The 24,083-nt window shown below is 32.1% G+C and overlaps 2 protein-coding genes across 7 annotated transcripts in view; both read right to left on the reverse strand.

Moving 5' to 3' along the window:
- Positions 1–1,667: 1,667 nt before the first annotated feature.
- LOC125058631 (protein hu-li tai shao) overlaps positions 1,668–24,083 on the reverse strand; it is an 87,233-nt gene continuing 64,817 nt past the window's right edge. For 2 of the 6 annotated variants that reach the window (XM_047662744.1, XM_047662743.1), the window contains 13 exons: positions 23,724–23,818; positions 22,647–22,764; positions 18,777–18,800; positions 16,158–16,268; positions 14,294–14,425; positions 13,012–13,171; positions 11,216–11,311; positions 10,401–10,472; positions 9,938–9,991; positions 8,996–9,145; positions 4,352–4,419; positions 3,797–3,939; positions 1,668–2,322 (listed from right to left, as the gene is read on the reverse strand). In XM_047662744.1, the coding sequence (XP_047518700.1) occupies positions 3,799–3,939; positions 4,352–4,419; positions 8,996–9,145; positions 9,938–9,991; positions 10,401–10,472; positions 11,216–11,311; positions 13,012–13,171; positions 14,294–14,425; positions 16,158–16,268; positions 18,777–18,800; positions 22,647–22,764; positions 23,724–23,818 (1,221 nt within the window). In that variant the 3' untranslated portion in view covers positions 1,668–2,322; positions 3,797–3,798. The remainder of the gene's footprint in view (positions 2,323–3,796; positions 3,940–4,351; positions 4,420–8,995; positions 9,146–9,937; positions 9,992–10,400; positions 10,473–11,215; positions 11,312–13,011; positions 13,172–14,293; positions 14,426–16,157; positions 16,269–18,776; positions 18,801–22,646; positions 22,765–23,723; positions 23,819–24,083) is intronic. The other 4 variants (XM_047662745.1, XM_047662746.1, XM_047662749.1 and 1 more) reach the window with 4 other exon arrangements.
- On the reverse strand, positions 5,742–8,989 carry LOC125058629. The gene has a single exon (XM_047662739.1). It carries the CDS (start codon positions 8,371–8,373, stop codon positions 5,824–5,826), a length of 2,550 nt encoding a protein of 849 aa, XP_047518695.1. The 5' UTR covers positions 8,374–8,989; the 3' UTR covers positions 5,742–5,823.

The raw sequence follows: 24,083 nt of genomic DNA on the forward strand, positions 1-24,083 counted from the left end.
AAATGAAGAACAGAAGCAATATTTGCTTTTGATGGTAAAAGAGTATAGGATAAAGTACCCTAATACTAACAATTCAACCCTTGTATCTTTAAAATAAACAAATCAGATATCTATATAATATCTTAATTAATAACAATAACAATAATTTCGTAACATTTTTAAGACCTGGGTATAAAAATAAAGAATTCTAACAAATACAGATTTTCAATTTTTATTTAAAATTCAAACCTTGGTAGCGACCTCTAAATATCATTTAAAAATTTCAAAAAAAATACTGAAACACTTTTTTATGGTATATATCCAAATTACGTGGTGCCCCGCGAAATTAAAGAAAAAAAATTTTTTTCTTAGGAATAAGGACCACCCTAACCCACACATTGTCTATGCTTGAAAACGAAATGCATATTCGAGGTCTCCTACAAAAAATTAAAACGTTTATTTTTTTGTTGACAAGAGGGGGGGGGGGGGGAAATGGATAAATTGCAGTAAATCCGCTTACGTAATACTTGAACAGCCCCTTTATGGCAACACCAACCACTTCAAGATAATCTTTTAAAATCCAAAAATGACAGTTATTCACTAAAACCTTTAAATCAAGATGACGGCTAACACAGGAGTCAAGTTTGATCGCCATTTGGGTTTTATAGCCATTGATGATTGAATTTTATTGCCCCATTTGTAGTTAGAGGAAAGCTCAGTTTGTATTCCACTTATAACACCGAATGCCTTAATAATATTTTGTAAATACAGAATATTGAACCATATTTAACTTTAACACCAGGTGGCGTTTAACAAAATACTAAAACCGTCCTATAAAGTAGCAAAAAAAGTGTAAAAATATCTAAAACATGGGAAAATATTTAATGGCAACACTGGTGTTAAATATTAAGTCTATGGCCCAACGTCCGTCCTACTACAACGCTTTAATAAAAATCAACTTGTCATTTTAACAACGCTAGACTTATTCTAGGTAATGTCAAATTGATAAAACCCAGAAAAAAATAATAGAAAAAAATATAATTTCTTGTAAAATTATCGTAAAAGTAACAAACTGTACTTAATGATTACTCCAACATGGCGGCTTTGACGTTAGTGTTGCTAGTCAACAATTCCGTGAAGTGACATTTAGAACCGCCGCCATGTTGCATAAATCAGGGCATAAAATAATTTAAAAATCTACCAAAGTAGGCTAGCCGATAAATTCTTAAATGTACATTCATAGTGCTATATATTATATTAAATTTGTAATGGCAACACAGTACACGTCCGCCATTTTGCGGAATGTATGCGTGCGCATTTAAAAAGCACGAATGGCGTAGGGCGAGACCCCAACATTTAAGCATTACATGCTAATATAAAAAAATACGCAATGCACCGTCCGCTTATTTTGAACACCAACAAATTTAAAAATTTCATTCAAATCAACGCAATAATTTCATTGAGTATTTAATCGCTCAAAATTCGCGGACAAATAAAATTATTAAAACAAAATCTAAAATATCAACATTGGGCTTGGCAAGTTTCAATTTATTGCCATACGAAAAATTAATTTTATACAAAATTCTGCGTTTTAGCTTTTAAATGACTTATTCAGAACTAAATTTTTATCAAGACATTACAATTTTTTGTGCAATAACACAATTTATTTTAATAATTTCATTACTCCCAAATATTTTATTGACGAGGGTAGATACAAAAAATCAGACAAGTTCTAATTGGCCGACTTTTTAACCAGTGATTTAGTTCTGAATAAGCAAGCGATGCCCAGAGCCTAAATATTAAGAAATAAAACAACCAACCCAATTCGCAACAATAGTTTCAATTATTAATTATTAACTCGGCGGAACATATATTATTGAGTCTTCAGAAAGCTAAAGCGTGCATCTAAGCGTTCGTGCTATTCGAAACTGATTGAAACCATATCATTTCCACACGATATTTTATTTATGCATTAAAACGATAGCGCGTTTTAAAACACCACAGGCGCCATCTAGCGTAATATTATTGCCCATTTTTCAACATTATACAGGGAATGTAACTGCACACTGCCATAAACATATTATATATTAATCTAAGGTCCATATTCTAAAACGTAAGTCAAATATGTCAAACTTTATACAGAATAAAATGGTTTAACAGCTTTTGGAACTAGATTTAGATTGTTGACATTCTAGAATTTGGGCCTAGATCTAGTAACGAATTGTTTGGTTGTTTTATCTTTTAACCGGCCCGCCATAGGTGGGTAAACCAAGCGATAAAATTAAACTCTTAACATTACACGTATTTTGAAAGCGAGATGGCAGTGTAGTTTGTCAATATTATCTGTGAACAAAATGTATCCATTAATTAATACAATATAGTTGATATTAAAAACTAACTGGGCTCGAGACAAAATCACTTTTCGAATTAGAGTCTGGCTAATGAAAGAAGATAATTGAATAATTTGCAAACTTTCGGATGGCAACACAGAATGTCATTGAATTTCTTAGGTTAGTTTGATTTATTGTCTTGATACTTTATGCAATTACTCTTTTTTATTTGTATTACAGTAGAACCTCTATAAGTCGAACATCAAGGGAAACGCCAAAAAATTCGAGTTATAGAGTTTTCAACTTATGGAGGATTTCGACTTAGGCGGATTTTGATTCGACATAAAGAGTTTGAGGTTTTGAAACAAATGACTGGCTTAGCTAAATATCAAAGGGAATCAAAATTGAACACCTGACACAAAGCAAGCAAACACGTGTTTCCATGAGTCATAAATTTATTATTGTATACTCCTAAAATGTTTTCTAAGAAACAATAGTGTACTCACATTGTCGGCAAGTTCTTAAAGTCGGTAACTTATTTTTGTTCGAACAATAGAGATAATAAATTCCAAATGATCAAGTTGTAAAGGTTGTAAAATAAAACGTTCCTATGTTCGAGATACAGAGGTCAAATTTAATTTTTCGAGTTATAGAGTGAAAATATGTACCAAAATGGCTTGGAGGGACTCGGTGATTATTTCGATTAACAGAGGGTCAAGATTTCAAGTAATGGAGGTTTTGGTGTTTTAAGGGAAGGGAACAAAACATTTTTTCGAGATTTGGAGGTTTTTGACTTATCGAGGTTCGACTTAACGAGGTTCTACTGTATATATTTTTTCCGAATACTTAACAGGTATAATAGCCTAAACATTTAGATAGTTTCATAATAGATGTGAGAGACAGTGATAACAGCAATGATTTGGATTCTGATTTTGATTATTGAATATTTGATTTTGAATTTTATTATCGATTTGATTATTCCGAATAAAGTTGTGTTTTATAATAAATATAGTTTTAGTTTTCGATGCAATGCTAGTCATTTTAAGTATCAATAGTAAAAGACTAAATACTTTACAATCAATGTAAAAAATAATCAAATAAAATCAAGTATCAAGTAGGTTTAATCCACAAAATATATCGAACTTTTAGGGATTTTATTTTAATTTGCCGCGATTTTTCGTTATCTTCTTTCATAAGCCAGACTCTAGTATGAAAATGGTCACGTGACAAAGCGTGAGCTAATGTCATTCCCAGAAAAAATCGTTTCGAAAAGTGATTTTTCGCTTCATATTCATTTTCCTTGAAATTTTCGTAAGATATCTCTGTGCAATAAGAATACCTTACAAGTAAATAGGGGTAATAATACGCTCTAAAGCAATTGTATTCCCAACTGGAATTTCATTTTAACAAAACATTACTTACATTATTTTTGAGCACAAATATTGACTGCTCAAAATACAAAACTCAAAGAATTTACGCGAATATACCTCTAAGCTGGTTGCGGCGTGCTGGACTTCTCCTTCTTCTTCTCTTTCTTCTTCTTGAGGAAGGAAGGGGTTCTCAAGCCCTTCTTCTTCTTTTTATCCTTTTTGGGAGAGTCCTCGGTGGAAATTTCCTTGGATGGAGAACCCTAAATAATAACACTTTATTTATATCACAATAACGCAAATCAGAATTAAATAAATAAAGACAGGATGTAAATGTGTGGTTTTACTACTAAAAACATTTCTTCCAGACAACCCAAACATACATCATAATAATATAATATAGTACAATTATAATAATAATAATTGTAAATTTACATTTACTACCAGTTCGCAAGTCAAGGGCGTAGAGCGGGAAAGAACTCTCCGCCACTCTTTTTAATCGCTAAGTTTTGAGTCATACAAATTGTTTGAACTGGAGCAAATCAATCTCAAGGATTAGGATCATTTAAGTATTCGTCAAATTTATAAAAAGCTTTATTGATTAATTTACGTTTAACGAGGGCTTTGAATTTATTTAGTGATAATTCATACATCTTTACATATATTTAAACATACCTCTTTACTGCTGTGGGAAAAGGTGCTTTGATGCGCGTCCGAATGATCTCCGTTCAGAGTGTGTTCACCTGAAATTTTCAATTGTTTTTACTACTACCCTCAACTTAAGATTAATCCAACTTAACTACAAATTCAAATTCTTGTAAAATATACGCTTGTTCCTAGGTTCGATTCTCTGTCAGTGCATATCGTTCAACTATTTAAATATGGTAAAAAAACCTATCAAATGAAATTTTACATCTTAATCTGAAAATCACTCGAAACTTCGTTATTTAAATTTAAAAAATTGTGTTAATTTCAGGTAAGTTTTAATAAAAACAATTATCCAAGCAACCGTACTCATGCATTAAATGATTACTATAGTTAATAAATGTTATCTGAAAGCTCAGTGCAATTCAGCCAAGTTAATGCAATGATTAAAAATTTAATAATGTTTAAGCTTTTTAAGCTTGGATTCTTTAAACTTATTTAGTAAGCTTTAAGGAATTGCGAGCTCTTAGGGTAAGATTCAGGGCCAAGACTTATCGCCATAACTTTGACATACAGAAAAATCCAGTAACATTTTGACATGTGTCATTCTTAGGGCTGTCTCCTCTCGAGACGTTTTTAAATTCTGGACTGAATCTGATCCTCAGTCTTTAAAAACAAATACCTATTTGATTCAGCGTATTTCTGTCTCTGAATCTTACCCTGAATAGTTAGTTAGTTAGTTAAAGTTCCTTACCTTCTGTTAATAACCAATTCCCTTAAAATAAAACTTAAATAAAAATTCATGCAAAGTTTATTAGCAACATTCACAGTTCGCAAACAAATCTTAAACAGATGGAATTTAACATAGATGTTCGATGACATAAACAAACAAAAGTTTTTTGTAAGGAAATGAAGTACATGCTGATATCTACATTTAAAATCTCTTGAAAAAGAACTATATTAAAATTAATCTAAGTTAAAATCCATCTATATAAAATGTCAAACAAATTATTACAAACATCGTGCATTAATACTACTTATAATAAATATTATTTGTGTCAAGTATTTTTTGTTTGTTTGAATAATAATTTGTTTGACATTAACATAAAATAACAAACAAAATACACAGTGCAATGAATGACAAAGACCAATATAAAAACTACACTTGCGTTTGACCGTTAATAAGCCGTAGAAATTAAGACAGTGTCAGTTCTTCGTACTAAAAGTGTTCGTGTTTCTGTAATTTTTAATTCTGCGTCTACCCTCCAACTCAAAACAATGTTTGACGGAGAATGTCCTTGTAAGGCAAGACAGTTAATGTGTTAGTTTAATGTTTTATTAGCGCTAAATAGATATAAGAAGAAAATAAAGAATAATTAACACAACATAAAATGAAAAAAAACCATATCAGATATTACCATATCTTAAATCTTATGGGGATGTTCAAATATGTAAAATATTCCTAAATTATTAATTATCAATAATTCCTTTATTAACTCTTATTACAAACTATTTTCAAATTTAGAATAATTAAGATCGCTTAATTCAAAACTCTGGGACATTCTAAAATTGGATAGAATTCTATAAAACAATGATTCATCAGACGGTGGCCAACTTGTTGCCATTCGGCGCTTTTCACGTAAATCGTAAATCAACTTTCCTTCCACTATCTCGGACTCACAGCTTTCATATTTAGAAAATGTCTCGTTGGAGAAATTATTCCTCTCTAGCACTTCGCCATTATCTTTCTCTTCAAAATCGACGACGTAATAGCTAGGTATCGAATCGTCGTTGAATTTTTTTAATGACCTACCATCTCTTTCCGTTTCTATAATATCATCGGAGAAAGACACCCAATATTTTATACCGCCTCGGTGCTCTGTCTGGGACATTGAGTGTACTTGGGTCTTCTTTAAGAACGGTGAAAGTATTGAATCATCTCTTTCATACCGACTCGCATTTATAGGCGATTCGGGACATTCGAAAACCACTCTCTGTGGAGTTGATGAATGACTGAATCGCGAATCCACAAATGCTTCATTCATTTTATCCTGAATAACAAACGTTTCATTCACATCCTCTTTCAAATGTGGAGTAGTTGGTATTGATTTTTCTAGCAAATCACATATTGTATCTGATGATTCCTCGAAATTATGATTAAAATTCAAATTGAATTCATCGTTATCAGAGTTTTCATTATTTTCACTTTTAGGTTTGGCGTCTGGTGGACAATCAGGAACGTCACTGTCATTTCCATAAAAAGGTAAATCTTCATTGCTGTCAGATGTATTTGATCCTATGTTGTCTAAATACAGAGGTACACCGTGACTTATATCAAGTACTATATGTACTTCTTCAGACTTATTGTCGAACTGCTTTATGCCTTTGTTAGTATCACGTTTATCTTCTATCACATCTCTTTCAATGAAAGTGAAATCATGAAAAATCCCCATCCACTCCCGCGATGTTGTTAGCAAAATATCTTCAACATCAACAATTGTTATAACTGTTTTAGTTATCTGTTTTGATTTCCGACTATGACTCGAACAGATAGCTCTATTAAAAATATAATACAAAACTGCTTCAGCTACTTTTAATGAATCAGTAATGAAAGAGTCGGAAATATCAACAGGTGTATAGTCTAGAACATTATTTTCGATATCACTAATAATATCTGTAATAGAAAATAACTCATTCGGTTCATTGTTTGTGTCTTGAATGCTTTTCGCAAATAGATTTTCATCACGATAAAAATCAAAATTTATCTTACCCAAGATTAAATCTATTACTTCTGTAACTGCTTCCAATTTTTCAAATTCAGCTGTAGAATCGAAACTAGTGAGTGATATGGTACTCATTCCACAACTAGATCTTGCATCATTTTGCAGTAAGGTTTCGCGTTTAGGTGGTTCTTTCGGTCGTTTGAAATCATCAAAAAAATAATGTGTATCTATTTCTTCGTTTTTTGGTACAATCTTTGGGTCGGTTAAATCTGTTTCGGAGTGTTGTGTTTTATTGCTATCACTGGTTGATTCTTCATAACTTTTGGATTCCTCTAAAATAGGTTCTAATACATTATTTTTAGGAGCTTCTTTCTTTTTTAACGGTGAAACTCTTGGGCTGTCTTTCTTTCCATATTCTTCGCAGTAGAAGTTAATTGGTACTGAATAATCTCTTATATCTTTGTCGACGAGATTTTTAACTGGACTTTCATACACCACAGCATCAATATCTTCTAACATATCATCTGTAAAGCTGTGGTATTCACCTTCGGAGTCAAGTGTGTTATAACTGAAGTCAGTCTGTGTTTGAACTGTCACATATTCGGCTCTGAAAATACCCTCAGTTTTTGCGTCCTCAGTTCGTTGAACTTCAGTTGTTTCTATGTGATTTTGAGATAAGCAGTTGGTTACATCATCGAAATAGTTATCTTCATTAAATTCTTGACTCTCAACGAATTCCTCTTCACATTTCAAATCAAGTCTTGGTACCTCATCACATGTTTTAGTAATGTTTGGTTTTGAGTCGATATTATCTTCTTCGAGGCCGTTTGCTAAATTATCAATAGAATAATATAAGGACCCGTATTGTTTATATCTCGGGTCAATTTTACGCATTTCCCATGCATATGTATTATTTATGGAGCCGCAGCTGTCACATTTTGGTATATGGAAGTGTTCGGGTTCAGGATTGTTCATGTATGAGTTAACGAACGCGCCATGGGACCTTGTTCTGTAGACCGATGTGAATTCATTTTTGAGTTTTCTTGGCAAAGACCTAGTACGCATATGATATTTAGGAAACGAATCTAGGGATTGTAAAGAAAATGTACTAGAACAACTGACAGTGTCTTTATACACGGCTACAGTATCAGCACCTGTTAATTTTTGGTTAAGATTAAGTTTACATTTTGGTCCTTCGTATTTTTGTACAATATGGTTAAAATTAGGACTTCGGGGAAAGCTGTGAAGAGTGCGTTTGTGAGCGCCGTGCGGTGATAGCTTTGTACCTGTAGCGAAATGTTTGTTATCAAGCAATGCCCAAGCGTGCATACAATAAGAATAATGTTATGAACACAAAACAAAACGTACACAGTTATTATTTTAACTTAAGCAAAAAACTGATTTAATGTGGTCGTAAAGTCGATCATGATCATCAATGGCTGTCCCATATGGGCCCTAACCTCCCCAAGTATGTCGCCATCACAATCTATCTCAGGTCCAATGTCGAACACAGGAACATACTGTTGCATTCAGAGGTCACGTCAGCCGTATAACGTGCGATTAGTGGAAAAATATATACCCTTCACTGGCTCTCCTATTTAATACGTAACAACATTTCGTAAGCAAGAATCTCCTTTACATGAAATAAACACAAGAACAACGTATGAGTAGACGCTACAACAACGAAGACGTCACAATAAAACCAAATTTCCATTCATACTGATATTATGATGATTTTTGATATACTGCGTCCAGGTACCCAAAGTAAAAATACTCCTTTGCAATGTATAATGGTCTCTTTCACACAAACTACACATGCCATATCAGTTGTTCATATCTCTTTCAGACAAAGACATATTTTGCTCGCCTTCTTTTGCACAGCTCCCGCTATACATCTCTTTTACTCACATAAACGTCCCCATATAAACAAATATACCCATCTCCCTCCTACCTTTCACAGTCTGCTGAACGGCAGCGTACTGTGTACGAACAATCACGTGTTCGGGAATAATCGATGTTTCTGGGATACTTGGGGAAGTAACACCAGACGGAATGGAAGATGAATCCAAGAAGACCTCATCATCGGAGAGCAGGTTCGAATCTTTGTTAAAATTACACTTTCAAAATTCAAATAAAGGGGAAGAGAATCTTACGATTGCGAAATGGTTTAGCCCAGTTTAAGATCACATCCAATTATATCTTTATAATCGGTTTTTAATCAAAAATACTATACGCGACACATACAAGTTGACCCACGCGTTGCCGGCCTTTTAAAAATGTTGCTTATGGATATCAACTATTAAAACAGGCTGTGTCGTAATGTAGATGTTTGCCCTAAGATTGAGGAATATTCGCTACATCATTGTCACAGTAAAAAAATACAAAAACATGCTGTTAATAATCTTCATGCATGTGTTTTTCTAATGTTATAGAAGGCAAACGGACAGGGGGCTCATCGGATGTTAGGTAATACCACCGCCCATGGACACACACATTGCCAGAAGGCTCGCAAGTGCGTTGCCGGACTTTCAAGAATTGGTCGAATTGGTTCGGAAATACTTCAGTTTCGAGTCAATGTTTACTTTAGAAGGACTTAAAGTCTCTTTAATTCTCAACCCAAAAGCTCTAGCCATAGGTTGTGCACATCATTTACACTAGCTCGTGCACTCAAGAAAAATCGGCATATCGGACCCAAAAGTAATAGAAAAAAGATCTATGAAACTCATATCTGGTCCAGACCACGGTCGTAATATTATTGCTGCAATTTATAATTTTTGGACGAGACTTTCAATACCTTTAGAATACTAATGCATATAAAAAAGTCTGCCTATACTCCAATTAAAATTTAAAAAAATGTGGGTAGTTATTCGTGTTTTAAACCATAAAAACTAACCTCTAGTCCTATCGGCGTGGTCGCGTTCGGCAGCCAAGAAATCGGTTGTATCAACTACAAGGAAATATACATTCAAACATGCAAACATTCTAAATCCAATGCACTATTAAGTAATTTGAAAAAGAAAAAAAAAACGTTGGGAACATTGAAATAAATTTTTAGTAACTACCCACCCTCATGAGAATGAGTGAACTCATGTACTATAAACATAACTTAGTTAAGAATCAATCATTATTATGGAATTCAACAAACGTTTTCAACAGATTTTGTGAATTTCAAATTTAATAAAAAAAATTAGGTCCAAAGCAATTACGAGAAATTCATTTCAATATTTATATGAAAAACCCAAAAACCACTATTGGCTATTATTTATTATTATTATTATACAATTTAACAAATCATGAAAAAAAGGTCTCCCTACATCAAACTTCTAAAGGAAATGTCTGAAATTCAAAGAACTCACCATCACTCAATACCACTTCAGGTTGGCTCCTCACTGGCGCTTGTTTCGTCTCTATTCTAAGGACACGATGTTCTGAAAATAGAAATCATAAAATAAGCACATTTTTTAATCTTATATATAAAATTCTCGTGTCACAATGTTAGTTACCATACTCCTCCGAAACGGCTTGACCGATTTTTATCAAATTTTATATGCATATGCAGTAGGTCTGAGAATCGGCTACTATTTTTCATACCCCTAAGTGATAAGGGATGTCCGCCCCTAAAATTTAATTTTTATTTTTTGGACGAAATTTTATTTTTTGTATGATGTGCAATAAAAAAATAATATGAAATGTTAAAATAAGTTTCATTTTCAAAAGAAAATTTTAATTTTTTTGTTCGATAGATATTTTGTATGGATATAGAGAAGGTGGTAAATGGATATCAAAATTGAATTGATCAAGTTACATTTATTTGTACGCATAAATACAATTATGTCAATTTTTTAACGAACGAACGCTGCCGAACGCGGATGCCGATAGTGCCTCTTTGTCGCTCGTTCCGCGCTCTCGCTTGCACTTCAAGCCTTAAATGGAACGCCTCAGAGCGAGGTAACGCCGCATGAGTCATGTTTTTTCGTGCGTGCAGCCGGCATTATAAGACGTTGTCACGTCAAAAATATAAAACTAGCCGTACGATAAAGATTCATGTGCATATAAACAAACAATATTTTCAAACGACGCTTAAAACTCAAGCAAGAGCTCTGAGGCCGTATAAGGCACTTAATAGAACTTATTATATGAAAGTGAGTGAGTGATCGAATGAATGACTTACCATCTCGCGATTCTTCTTCAGTTTCAGAGGGAGCACTGGCCGGCGAAGTGATTTGAGCGGCGCTTATTGCCTCCGACTCGGATAAGTCAGTGTCATCTGTAATATTTAAATTATTGATTCATACATAAGTCTCGATCTTACCGAAACTTCTTTATCGACGTATGGGAGAAATTTTGTAGCAGGTTACGCGCCATGTTGCTTTTTGAAGTCAAACTTCTTTATCGGCGTTGGAAAAAAATTTACACACATTTGTCACATTTTTCGGTTACGCGCCATCTTTTTCTTATCCCTACCACGGTTGATCCGAAGAGATTCGAAGCCATTAGTAACAAAAATATATAATAACGATAACAATGATAGTAATACTAATAATTCTATTACAATTAATGAAATTCTGTAATAATCTTATTACTACATAGTACATAGTACAGTAATAAGTTAAAATGAAATAATTGTATTTGTATTCATGTCTATGATAATTAAAGCCTTTTGTTAAACTTTATCTAATTTAACTTTATTTAACCAATTTCTGTAAAGTTGCATATACCTAGTAGATCATTTTTCGAAAAATAAGGTCATAAAGAAGTTTCACTTCTTACGTGTGTGTACACCTAGTACACGCACACATTTTTTTTTAATAAATTTGTATGACTCAAAACTTTGTGATACAAAAGAGTGGCGGAGAGTTTATTGCCAGTACTTCTCTTCCGTTCTACGCCCTTGATTTGCGAACTGGCAGTAAATATCAAATTAGAAGCATTTAATAGGTATATCTTTATTGACGTTCATAAGTGTACATTGTGGTACGTAAATAAATTAAAAATAGCTCTACAAATAACCCAATTTAGAATTAACCCCCCAAACTTAGGTGTAATCAAGATGTGATGTATTCAAGATAACCCAACCAACTAAAACAAATTAATTCTCTATAATGACGTGGCCATAACTGAAAATAAAAAATCAATAATACTCCAAGATCGAAATCTTACATTACCTGAATGTATTTTCAAGCATATTTGAAATTATCCTTCAAACTGAGTGTACAACAAAAACTTTACGAGGATTTTAATCGATAGTTAGGGATATTTGAAGTTGGTTTTAAGACATTCTGTGGGAGTTGGCATTACTGTCACTATATTCGGTGACAGCGATAATATTAATCAATTTAGCAAGATTATTTTTAAGTTCATTATTTTGTCTTTATTTTTGGAGTTTACTCCTTAAGAAACGATTTTAGTTATAAGGCCCGGTACGGAAATTTTATGAGGAGTAAAATCAAGTGTAGACGAAAAGTTGAGGCGTTATGTAGAAAGAGACAAACATATATATCTGTAGGATTGAACGTGTAAAAGAATGAGATGGAATACATTACACAGACTTTTCTATTTTGAATTCACGTTTTGACAGCCACGTTACAACATTGTCAGTGTTGACAGGTGTAAAAAATAAAAGTAGATTGTCTAGCGTGCCATAGAGTTTTGTCAATGGTAACGGTCAGAGAAATTAAAACTAAAAAGATTGTTCATTCTTATTCTTCTCTTACTATAAAGGTAACTTTGGTCACAGAAAGAAAATCCTATTTGGGCATAGATGATGTAGGTACGTTTTATTACTACTACAAACATTTATATTATAAAAACATATATTCTTACCACCTTTAGTATGAAAATATGGTCGACAGCCACAGAACATTATCGCCATTTTAACGTTCGTAAGGAGTAAACTCCAATCGTGCGTCGTAGCTGACACACACACACTTTTTTTTTAACATAATATTATTATAAAATATTACTTACACTCGCTACGCTGCTTGCGCTCAACAATGCGTCGGTACTCATCAATTTCGGTGTCGGTTACATGATCGAATGGATTACGGGCGTATGGTGCGCTGTACACAGTTGCATTGTGTTGGTAGCCCCGCTGAATTATACCCTTCGATGCTGCGCCCATGAGCACCTGAAAAAGATTAATAAATTGTTTAGAAGAATTGTTTTGATTTCGAAGCAATCTGGTGGAAAAAATTTGTCCCAGATTTTGATGGTATCTATTCGTGATCATTTCTCGCCTCGATATCTGGATGTTTTATTGTTGTGTTGTTATTATTTTAGATTAAGGTTGGGTTTTATATAAGACTTGGTTATGCGCTTCTTGCACTTTAGCCATATTTTTTTTAAAGTTTTTTCCTTACTAGGGTTGCCTGGAAGAGGTCTTATTAGCGATAAGGCCGGCGGTTGCATCCCTTATAATTTTTATGTATTACTAGCTGACCTGGCAAACGTCGTTTTACCATGTATATTATTTCTAGGAAACATTTGTTTAGTTCCATAAAAATAACTATCTACTATAATAAAAAAGGGATTGATCGTAGACGGGTAATAGATAAGGGGATAAAAAATTAAAAACAAAAATTTTGAGTTTCAAAGATTAGTAGCCGATTCTAAGACTTACTGAATATGCATAAAATGTTTATAAGAAACGGTTGAGCCATTTCGGAGGAGTATGAGAACGAATATTGTAACACAACACTTTTATATATTAGATGTTATATGTTTTTCTATTAATGTAACGAAGTGTAAATAAATCAACCTAAATTCCTACATTTTATGTACCACACTTATAAAGATCTCATAATCATATAAATGAAACCCGTTTTCCGTTGTCACGACATAACATGAAAACGGCTTGACCGATTTGGCCAATTCTTTTTTTATAATATTCTTTGAAGTACGAGGATGGTTCTTACGGAGAGAAAACTTAAAAAAATTGAGTGAAAAAGTCTAAAAACAACACTTTTCTATATTCCCATACATAATATTCGTAATAATGCTTAAAAGTCAATTTGAACTTTAATACTATACCATAAAGTTCAAGTGTTAGTGGAGGGGTTCCGGGAAGGTAAACTTTTATTTTTTGACAATGTAATTGTTGTCTTATCAACTTTCTTTTTTTATCTTAGCTAGATCGGTGTCCCGAATAGCAGAAAAAGTATTAAAAAAAAAAAAAAGAATCGACTGTTAGGCGGTACGATGTTCGCCAGGCCAGCTAGTAGATAATAAAAATAATAATAGTGATACTTACAACATGATCTCCAGTATGCGTGTTTGCAGCATCTTCACCAACCATCTTGGCAGCTTCATCCCATGTCACTCCTTCCAAAATATGCGACTGCGGTCCTGCGCTGATCTTGTCAGCGCGTCGATTTTCTTTAATCTAAACGTGCGAATTATATTAAAATATCTGACACAACCTGTCAAATTCCATGCAAAGCAATATAATAAATAAAATAGTTTGGAAAATCCAAAAGTGCACGCCTCATAGCGGTCATTCACATTAAAAAAAAATCATTCGTTTACATTTATTTTTTACTTCTTACTACTTACTTAATATAATAAAAAAATATATTCCTCACATAACTCTAAGGTGAGGAAAAAATATACTAAAATTCGTATTTTAGTTTTTTACAAATTATAATTAAACGACAGTACTTAGAACGCTAATATTAACTAGGAATCAGCCCAGGGTATAACTTTATATAATAAGAAAAAAAGTATTCTGGTACGATAAATTTTTCGACCAATTTCTCTGCCACATACATGGATCCATAAACACAGACTGACGGACGTCCAAGAATGATTGATTTAAATGTTATTATTTACTATGTTAAACAAAATAATTGTTCATAAAAAATACCATGTGCTTGATAGATTATTTAACTCGATTTTAGTGCACTCATATTATCCTGTAAGTGTTATATTAGTGATAAAAAAGTCATTCATGTTTCGAAAGACTGGGTTTTTTGACATGTCGAGAGTAGAGCACTGCGAGGCGTGCAATTGAATGAAATATTCAAAAAAATATTCAAATATAAAAAATAATTGACGCAATTGGTATTAAATGGACAAGGTAGATTTTTTTATATTTTCTTTTTGAGCTCAAGTTTCAAAGTTCCAGGGAAAATATTATTTTTAAATATTAATAACTATTTTAGACAATGATAACAGACATTTTGACATCTACTCATTGGGATTAGCCGCAAATCAAATTTATAACCACAAATAAACCGATACATTCCTGGATTTGTGATGTGGTGAATAAAACTAGAATCATTGAATTTATTTCAAATGATTTTTTAGAAACAATCTACAGTCGACTCTTGATTATCATTCAATTCAGATTCCTTGACAAAGACTGGATAAAAAAAAACTTTAGAGGTGTCAAGGGACACCCGGATGGAACGAAATTCCTTTCGATTAATTTATATGTTAATTGGTATCACAACAGTATGATAGATTTTCTCGACACCAATCTTACGACGAAAAAAAAAGCCAACATCACGAGGTGTTCCCAGGCGGTCACCCATCCAAGTACTGACCTCGCCCGACGTTGCTTAACTTCGGTGATCGGACGAGAACCGGTGTATTACAATAGCAAATAGCAAAAAAGTGTCGTGACAACTTTTCGTAAGAATTTTTTCCGTCTTTCACAACGCGCGATAAGGAATTTCGTTCCAAAAAAAATCAATGTTAATTGGTGGGGACCAATTCAAAGTCCGGGCTTTCCAACATTTTATTGAAGCATTTATGTTGCACAAACTTGTTAATTGTTTTTTAAATTCTTTGAACAACAAGTGTAGTTCATTGAAAAAGTCATGTCCTCTTTTCGAAATATATTGTTTTTTATTAAATTGTTTATTATTTATTAAAAATACTGATATTATTTTTTATTATTTATTATTATGATATGTTTATTATTTATTTATGATATAGCTAGAATGCTAGTTAATTTTAACTCTGGGTAATTTTAAATTTATCTTTAGTCCCTTGAATTTCAATCTATCGAGAGTCGACTGTATATAAACATTAAATGATTTTTTGACAAATCATAAAAAAAAACTATGCATTTTACTGTTGAATATTTCAAATGAATAGAAACCTTCACATACCTGCTGCTGCAACTGCTTAAACTCCTTCGGATTGGTGTTTTTAGGCACAAATTGTAGTGTGTCGATTTTGACAGGCGTACCCGAGTGCGCAGGAGAGCCATCTTGCACCCACTTAGGAAAAAGATTCAAATTATTCAAAATGTTGCCTTAAGCGAGGAAAGGAAAGCGAGAAACCTGGTCGACATCGAGCATGTACAGTATTACAATCCCCATGCAAAAAAAAAACAAAAGAATCGAAAACAAAAGAATATCAGCAGGGACGCAAGGAGAGGATGGCAACATTTCAATCAATTCAAATCTTTTCCTACACTGTACATTCTCGATGTAGAATAAAATTTACAAATTTCATTCAAAAAACCAGGGTATTAATGAAATGCTAATGTTATGTTAAGACGCAACGTAAGAGTCCCGATACCAAGAGAAGAGAAAGAGAGCTGACTGTCAAATTTCCTATGTCAAATGTCATTCAATTTGGCAAGATTGATATTGCAATTTAAATCTGCTTAGGGAAATCATCCATATATCTACAGACAGTAAATAACTATTTACGAGCCGTAGTTGCAACGAGTTGTCTTATAACGACTGGTAGATATTAGCGCTAAGATTTGCATAGTCTGGCAAATGAAAGAAGATAATTGAATTTTTTAAATTTTCGGATGGCAACACAGAATGTCATTGAATTTCTTAAGTTAGTATGATTTATTGTCTTGATACTTCATGCAATTACTCATTTTTATTTCTATTATATATTTTTTCCGAATAGTTAACAGGTATAATAACCTAAACTTTGTTTTATTGATTTTTTGGATTCTGATTTTGATTATTCCGAATTAAGTTGTGATTTATAATAAATATAGTTTTAGTTTTCCATGCAATGCTTAGTCATTTTAAGTATCAATAGTAAAAGACTAGAAATGTAAAAAATCATAAAATAAAATCAAGTATCAAGTAAGTTTAAAACACAAAATATATCAAACTTTTAGGGATACCATACTAATTTTTTTTTAATTTGACGCGCTTTTTCGTTATCTTCTTTCATTATCCAGACTCTATGCGCATGCGACTCTTGCCAAATTAAATGCCATGTATGCCGCATTTTTATATACACCCGTTTGCACTGAACATGTTATTAATATTATTGTGTTAGTACTTCCTCCAACTGTTACAGGTCCATTCCATGATCGCGATATGCAAGAATTTTTGGAGTATCACTCCATTGAATACAATGGAATCACCCATAAGTATAACCTCAACGGCTGTATTTTCTTCTATAAGGGTGCGTACAGACTATGTAACATATTATATAACTTGTGTTTTATAACACGTCCACATTTTGTAACCTTGTTATTCAACATTATAACATAAAATATATAACCATTTTAAATAACAAAAGAAAAACAAAAAAACGTAGATGCTGGGTTCGTCCTAGCATACATATCAATAACATGTTTTATAACATTCAGTGTCCACGTTATCTGAAACATGTTGTATAGCAATGTTGTATAATATGTTATGTTATATAGTCTGTACGCACCTTAAGAGATTCAAATTGAAATTAGTTTACTAAAATGTATTTTAATACACAAATCTTGCCGTTACGATCATGCTATACACCTACGTGCTTTCATAAAAAAAAATCAGTCTTATTACACTATTGCCGTCTCTTTCCATCACAGCGTGAACACCATTAGGCAGAAAGAGACGACAGCGTATGCTTCGATTAGCCTTAATAAAGATCTCTGTTACCATTACTACGAGAATCACGTAACTATGGTAACCAATAAATTAATCTAAGCGTAATAAAGAATAAGTTTAGTGCAAACGGGTATAAAATTTTGACCTACATTAGAAAATATTCCATTTTAATATGTCAACGAAATTATGGATGATATTTCATGATTAAAATAAACAAAACACGATCTCACGTATCGATTTTACGGTTTTTTCTTTAACATAAATCTCTATTTAATAAGAAATATCGGGTATAAAGCTATCGAAATTTTAAACACTCCCCGAACGAAAAGTGATTTATTTTCTTTAACTCTGAACTCTTCAGTCAAAGTATCAGTTTTCCCCCTTTTCAAAACATTTTTTTTGAAGTTATACTTCTTTAGGCGCGTTATTAAAAATTTATGAGAGTGAAATTTTAAGATGCGCGCGCACCGTGACACACAATTAACAGAATGAAGTTGCCCACGGAAGATGCTACGGCATTGGACATAATTTAAAAACAACATTTGAATAATAATAGAATTTATGTTACACTTAATGTAAGAGAATAATAATAAATATTTATTTATTTAATTTTTCAAATGTAAACTGAACTTTACTGACTATAATGACTCCTTTTCCAGTCTTTGATTATTTAATTGTAATTAATTATTTGCATGCAATCAAAATATTTTGTATAATGCCAAAGAAGTATAACTTCTTATGCGCGTACATAAGTACACGCACCCTTTTTTTTTCATTTTTCTAAACATTTTTTTTATTAAATTAATAAGAATTCATACTCCTACATATAGTTCTCGGTAACTCGATACCCGATAAAAAAAATGACATAAAAAAACTTAACGGTCTGCTCAAAGAATGATAGTTTAAAAATATTTAACACAGTACCTCTTCGTTGTTAGCGTCGACCCACTGCAAAACATTATTAAATTAGTCACACGACACAAAAAAACATATCAAAAGCATTTCATTTGAGAGCGAAAAAATAGATGTTATTTTGTTTAGATTTATATTTATTTTTATAAGCACAATTTTAAGCGTATTTTCGTATAAAATCTCCATCCTTCTAAACCTCCTATCATTCGTAGTGACAATTGACAAGTGACACTGACATTTCTGAATGACAGTCCTGGCTTTAAATAGAATAATAATAAAGACTATATTCATGATAGAAATATGATTATGATGTATGTATGGATGTTTAAAGCATTACAAAAACTAGCCGAAGTGTTGCAACTAATCAAACACAATTCGTATAAGATATTAAGTATGCGTGAGTGTGTGTGTGTATGTATTTGCGAGTGTACCTGAGAGTTAATATAAGTGTGCGATGTGCTTGTATGACTCAAAAGAGTGGCGGAGTTTCTTGCCCGCTCTACGCTCTTAACTTGCGAACTAATTAATAATTTAGAATCAATTTAACTTGACAACTCATAAGTGTACTTGTTTACCTACATGAATAAAGATGTTTTGAGTTTGAGTTTGAACATCTTTTCTGGTTCATTAGTATACTTGGTGACATAATGTATATGAATAAAGTTATTTTGAGTTTGAGCTTGTGTCAGTGTTAGTTTTTAAAACCTCATAGTAATGCTAACTACGTAATAGCCTCTGTAGATTAGAAATTCATTGGGCTAGCGTAGTTTTTGTGTGTATAAGTTACATTTTAAACAACCGAATTAAATTTAGCGAACGCCATGTGTCAACAGGCAGGCTTTGAAGGAAGTTCGAAATTTAACGTCCTATTATTCGTTTAAGACTCTTGGTTTAATATCCTGATATACAACGACCTTCACCGAGATGCTTATTTAATGAAACGTATTTTATATTTAATTTAATATGTCAATAAATATAATCCATATGGGTTGCCTAGCAAATTTCAGTCCGGAGTATTTTAATTAATATTAAAAAAAAAAAAATTTAAACATTTCATCGGTATGATTATTAGATAAATTCTATACCAATCGAAAGTATGAAGCCCATAGAATATGCAAACGTTAGGTTGTTTTTAATCAATTAATTATTTATGTGTATATTTTTTATGTGACACTAAAGTATATATACATCTTTAGTAAAAAAGAAAGTTATAGTGATACATATTTAATACTACCCTGATTAAAAATATTGATTGAAAAAAAAATTTAAAAATGTACTACATGCAAATTATAAAAAAATATTTTTTTTTAAATATTAATTAAACATACTCTGGACTGAAATTTGCTAGGCAACCCATATGGATTATATTTATTGACATATTAAATTAAATATAAAATACGTTTCATTAAATAAGCATCTCGGCAAAGGTCGTTGCATACCGGGATCTTATACTATCTGAGAATGAACATAAAACTCAATCAAAAAATAAGCTTCTCAAAGTATAGCAAAAAGTATGAAAGTGGTGATTTGGGATTGTCTTAGGAAGAACTTCGGTGACGTATTAGGGGATCTACATTCAGGAAATTGCAGAACAGTTAAGATTCATGCAGATGCGAATTTGGACAGTGACAGCTGTCAAACCGATCGGATGTGTCATCCTTGATTGTTAGCTTACTGCATTCAGTAGTTTCATTTAATGTCACCAAAATAAATCTAAGAGATTTTATACGAAAACAAAAAACACACAAAGGCGTTATTACACTAAAATATATAATTTTACGCTTAAACCTATGACTTGAAAAGATTTTTTGAGCTTACAATAATAGATGATCTTCGCACATTTTCAATATATAATTATTTCATTATTTTTAATGTACCCTCATTTGGCTATAAAAAAACGAGGGTAGATCACAATATCATAAACTCCCGAGAAAACAACGTAATACAGAACAATTTTGATAAAAGTCTTTGTTTTTATTAATCTTGTGTAATTAAAAAAATGAATTAAAATGTGCGACGACCATTTTGTGATACAATAAGGAATGCTATAGTGTCAACACACCAACTGAAAGATTAGGAATGGGGCCCCAAACGTATTTTTTATTAAATCTTCAAGATTGACACTTTAAAGTTGGCCGGGTCTAAAACAATCTCGATTTTTTCCTCAATGAAAATCATCATTTCAACGACAATAATTTCGTCTTAACTCTTAAATGAATTCGCACATACGAGTACGTACATAGGTTCTGTACGTTTTAGACGTACGAAATAAATTATTTTGAGACTACCCTTTGCACAAATAAATGAAATAGTTGACACGATACATTTTGTATGAAGCAGCGCTTCGTGGGCGTTTTTGGTACCAGTAACTAAACTACTCTACAGTAGTATATCTCGCGTGTACGTGTAGTAAGCTGTATGGAATGTTCGAGTTGTAAAACTGTATAGGCTGTGCTAAGCTAAAAACCACACATAACGTTGGAAGAGATATAAATTTTATTAATTGTGAAATAAAAACATCTATTCAATATACCAAATGGGGCCCCAATATTCTTAAAACTAATATATTAATCTGTTTCGTTGCTACATTAAATAACAATCATAATTTCAATTAAATATACAACCGAGTAAATACAAATTACTATAGATAATGCGAATGTTGCACAGTAAATAAATGCTTTTTTGATTGACAACGAATAATGAAATATAAATAAATAATGTGCTTTATAGACCCATTTTTATTGTTTTAACACCACAATCGAAATTATTTATATATCCCAAAGTACGATATATTTTTTTTTTAAAGAAAGATCGCTCTGTTTTCGATGATTTCGTACAAAAATATTTGTATCGAAAAAAATATATAACCAATCAAGCCAAGTCTATACTATATGCTATAGGCCTTTATAAATAACACCAGTTATATGGGAAATCCCACGCTGTTCTTAATTCGTTATAATAAAGTATTATTTTTAATTAAATTCTATAAGGTTAGAATATACTGTGCAACAAAACGCATACATAAATGCCACTACAATATGTGATATTAAAAATAAAATATTAAATATCGTACGTACATGTGTTCGTGTCGTACGTACACGCGTACGTTGCATACGTACTAGATAGTACAATACGTGATTTATGTAGACAATAAAAACATTTTTTTTATATGATTTATATTTAACAATTACGCGTTCGTCCAAAACCTTTTTAACAGTCTGCAGGGTTGCTATATCAATATTTATTTGCATGTTAAGCATTAAGAAAACTGAAAATACATTATTAAAATTTGCTAACGAATGCCAATTTGTGCGTATTTTTATATTACTATCCTTTTTGTATTTTTATTGTTTATAATCTTCGACTGCAAACAATTTGAATAAAATATAGCTGCGAGATATGAAATTCCAATATTTATTTATTTTTTTAATTGTAATCAAACCAATTTGACATTTCTAACAACTTGGTGAGAAATGTTGGCATCAATGCTGTTTAATTGCTAAAGAATTTTAATATTTTGAAAAATTTTGTCACTCGAAATCTTAAACCAATTTCTATTAGTTAGAAATCTACTCTAGTTTATTGAAATTAACCGAGATGAAATGTAAAGAGCCTACTACGTAAAATCGATTAATTTTACTTCCCAAAGTCAACGGACTTTTTGTTATAGAAATGAATAAGGTTAATCCCCATAAAATTTGACAGACTGAATTTAAATCGAGATAATTTTTATTTGCATCTGAATTGTGAATATCTAGAAATTTAAACAGTGGACTACTTTTGTCTATTATATAAGTTTCAAAAAGCGAGTCTATTTTTTTTTACCGTAAAAAATGGTCTTTAACTGAGATTTTATTCGGCCTCAACCCTCAAATATTCTACCTTGGTGATCTTCTTGGGATCAGTGGTTCCTGTCTCTAGGACTTCCACCTTCTGGTACACGTTCGGCGAGTTCAGCCAGCGGGTGCGTTCACCTGTCTTGCCGCCCTTCTTCCATATCCTGTAATGATCGACAGTTTTTGATGAAATTGCACATTTGAAATATTCCCCATGAAGCATCATGGGGAATATCTTACTTTTCGTGCGATAAATTTCCTTAAAAGTATTACCCACTTCAAAATGCACAAAAAAAACATTTAATAATATTTCTGTCGGCCTTATTTTCAGATAATTTTATGTTTTTGGTAAATATTCTTGAAACATAATTTAAAGTACAAAAACCCATTAAAACAAACACTAACATCCAAACCACACCGCAATACAAATTCCTTTACTTAGAAAATAAATAGAGAAAACCAGAGAGGGAAAAGAATAAATCTATTGGGATATTCTCTAGAAGTGAAGAAGAATGTATTAAGTGTTAGCCGACTTAGACATCTCTAGTGCTTTCGAATGTTTATTATGAATTGTTTTATGTAAAGAGATTCACGATTATAGTGTGTGTAATATACCCAATATTACACACACTATAATCGTGAAAATTAATATAATATTGCTCTATTCGCAATATTTGCAATATTTACTTTTTCTTGGCGTATTTGAGGGGGTCCCTTTTGTAACGTACGTTACGATGTGGGGCGGGGATTAAATTACGCGTCATTGTTAATAAATTGTTCGACTTACACCACATAATAGTAACTGAAGAGTCACTAGGTGGTCACGAAACGTTTTACTATACTTGGGTACTGAAAAACGTTACGGCGAGTTACATGGGGGGGGGGGGGGGTCAATAATCTCCAAAAAATGCGTTACGTAATACTTGAAGGCTCCCTAATCAGAGAAATGTCAGTAAAATATATTGGTACGTCTGTGTAACTGTTTACGTAAAATTTTATTTTGGAGGCCTTTGTTCTATTTAAAAACGACAGAGAGAAAACGAACCATTGTAGTGGGTACAAATTCTATTGATCACGCATAGCATGAATAGTAATAAAAATACTTGGTAAAACCATTAATTACCCTTGCTTGTACAACTCTTCCTCTTCTAGAAGATATCCCAGAGATGAGACAGCCGGTGGTACCTCTACGTCGTTCTTCGGTTTGGGGACGTCGTTCTAGAAGAAAAAAAAAACAATTTTCATAAAAAAATTATAAAAAATACCTTCAGGTGAAGATACACAGGAAATTTAATAAGAGAAAGGAGAAATGAACTAAAGATGTGACAGAAGATAGATAGAAAGAGAAGAAATGCTGGAAAAGACAATTCAAAGGGCGGTGTCTGGGGTAAGTTTTTATTTCTTTATATAATTTTTTTTATTCATTTATTAATCAAGGGTTTTAGGTATGGTACCCTGATATGGCTTACTACAAATATAAAAT

The sequence above is a fragment of the Pieris napi genome, chromosome 18, assembly GCF_905475465.1.
Source record: "Pieris napi chromosome 18, ilPieNapi1.2, whole genome shotgun sequence".
Lineage (NCBI taxonomy): Eukaryota > Metazoa > Arthropoda > Insecta > Lepidoptera > Pieridae > Pieris > Pieris napi.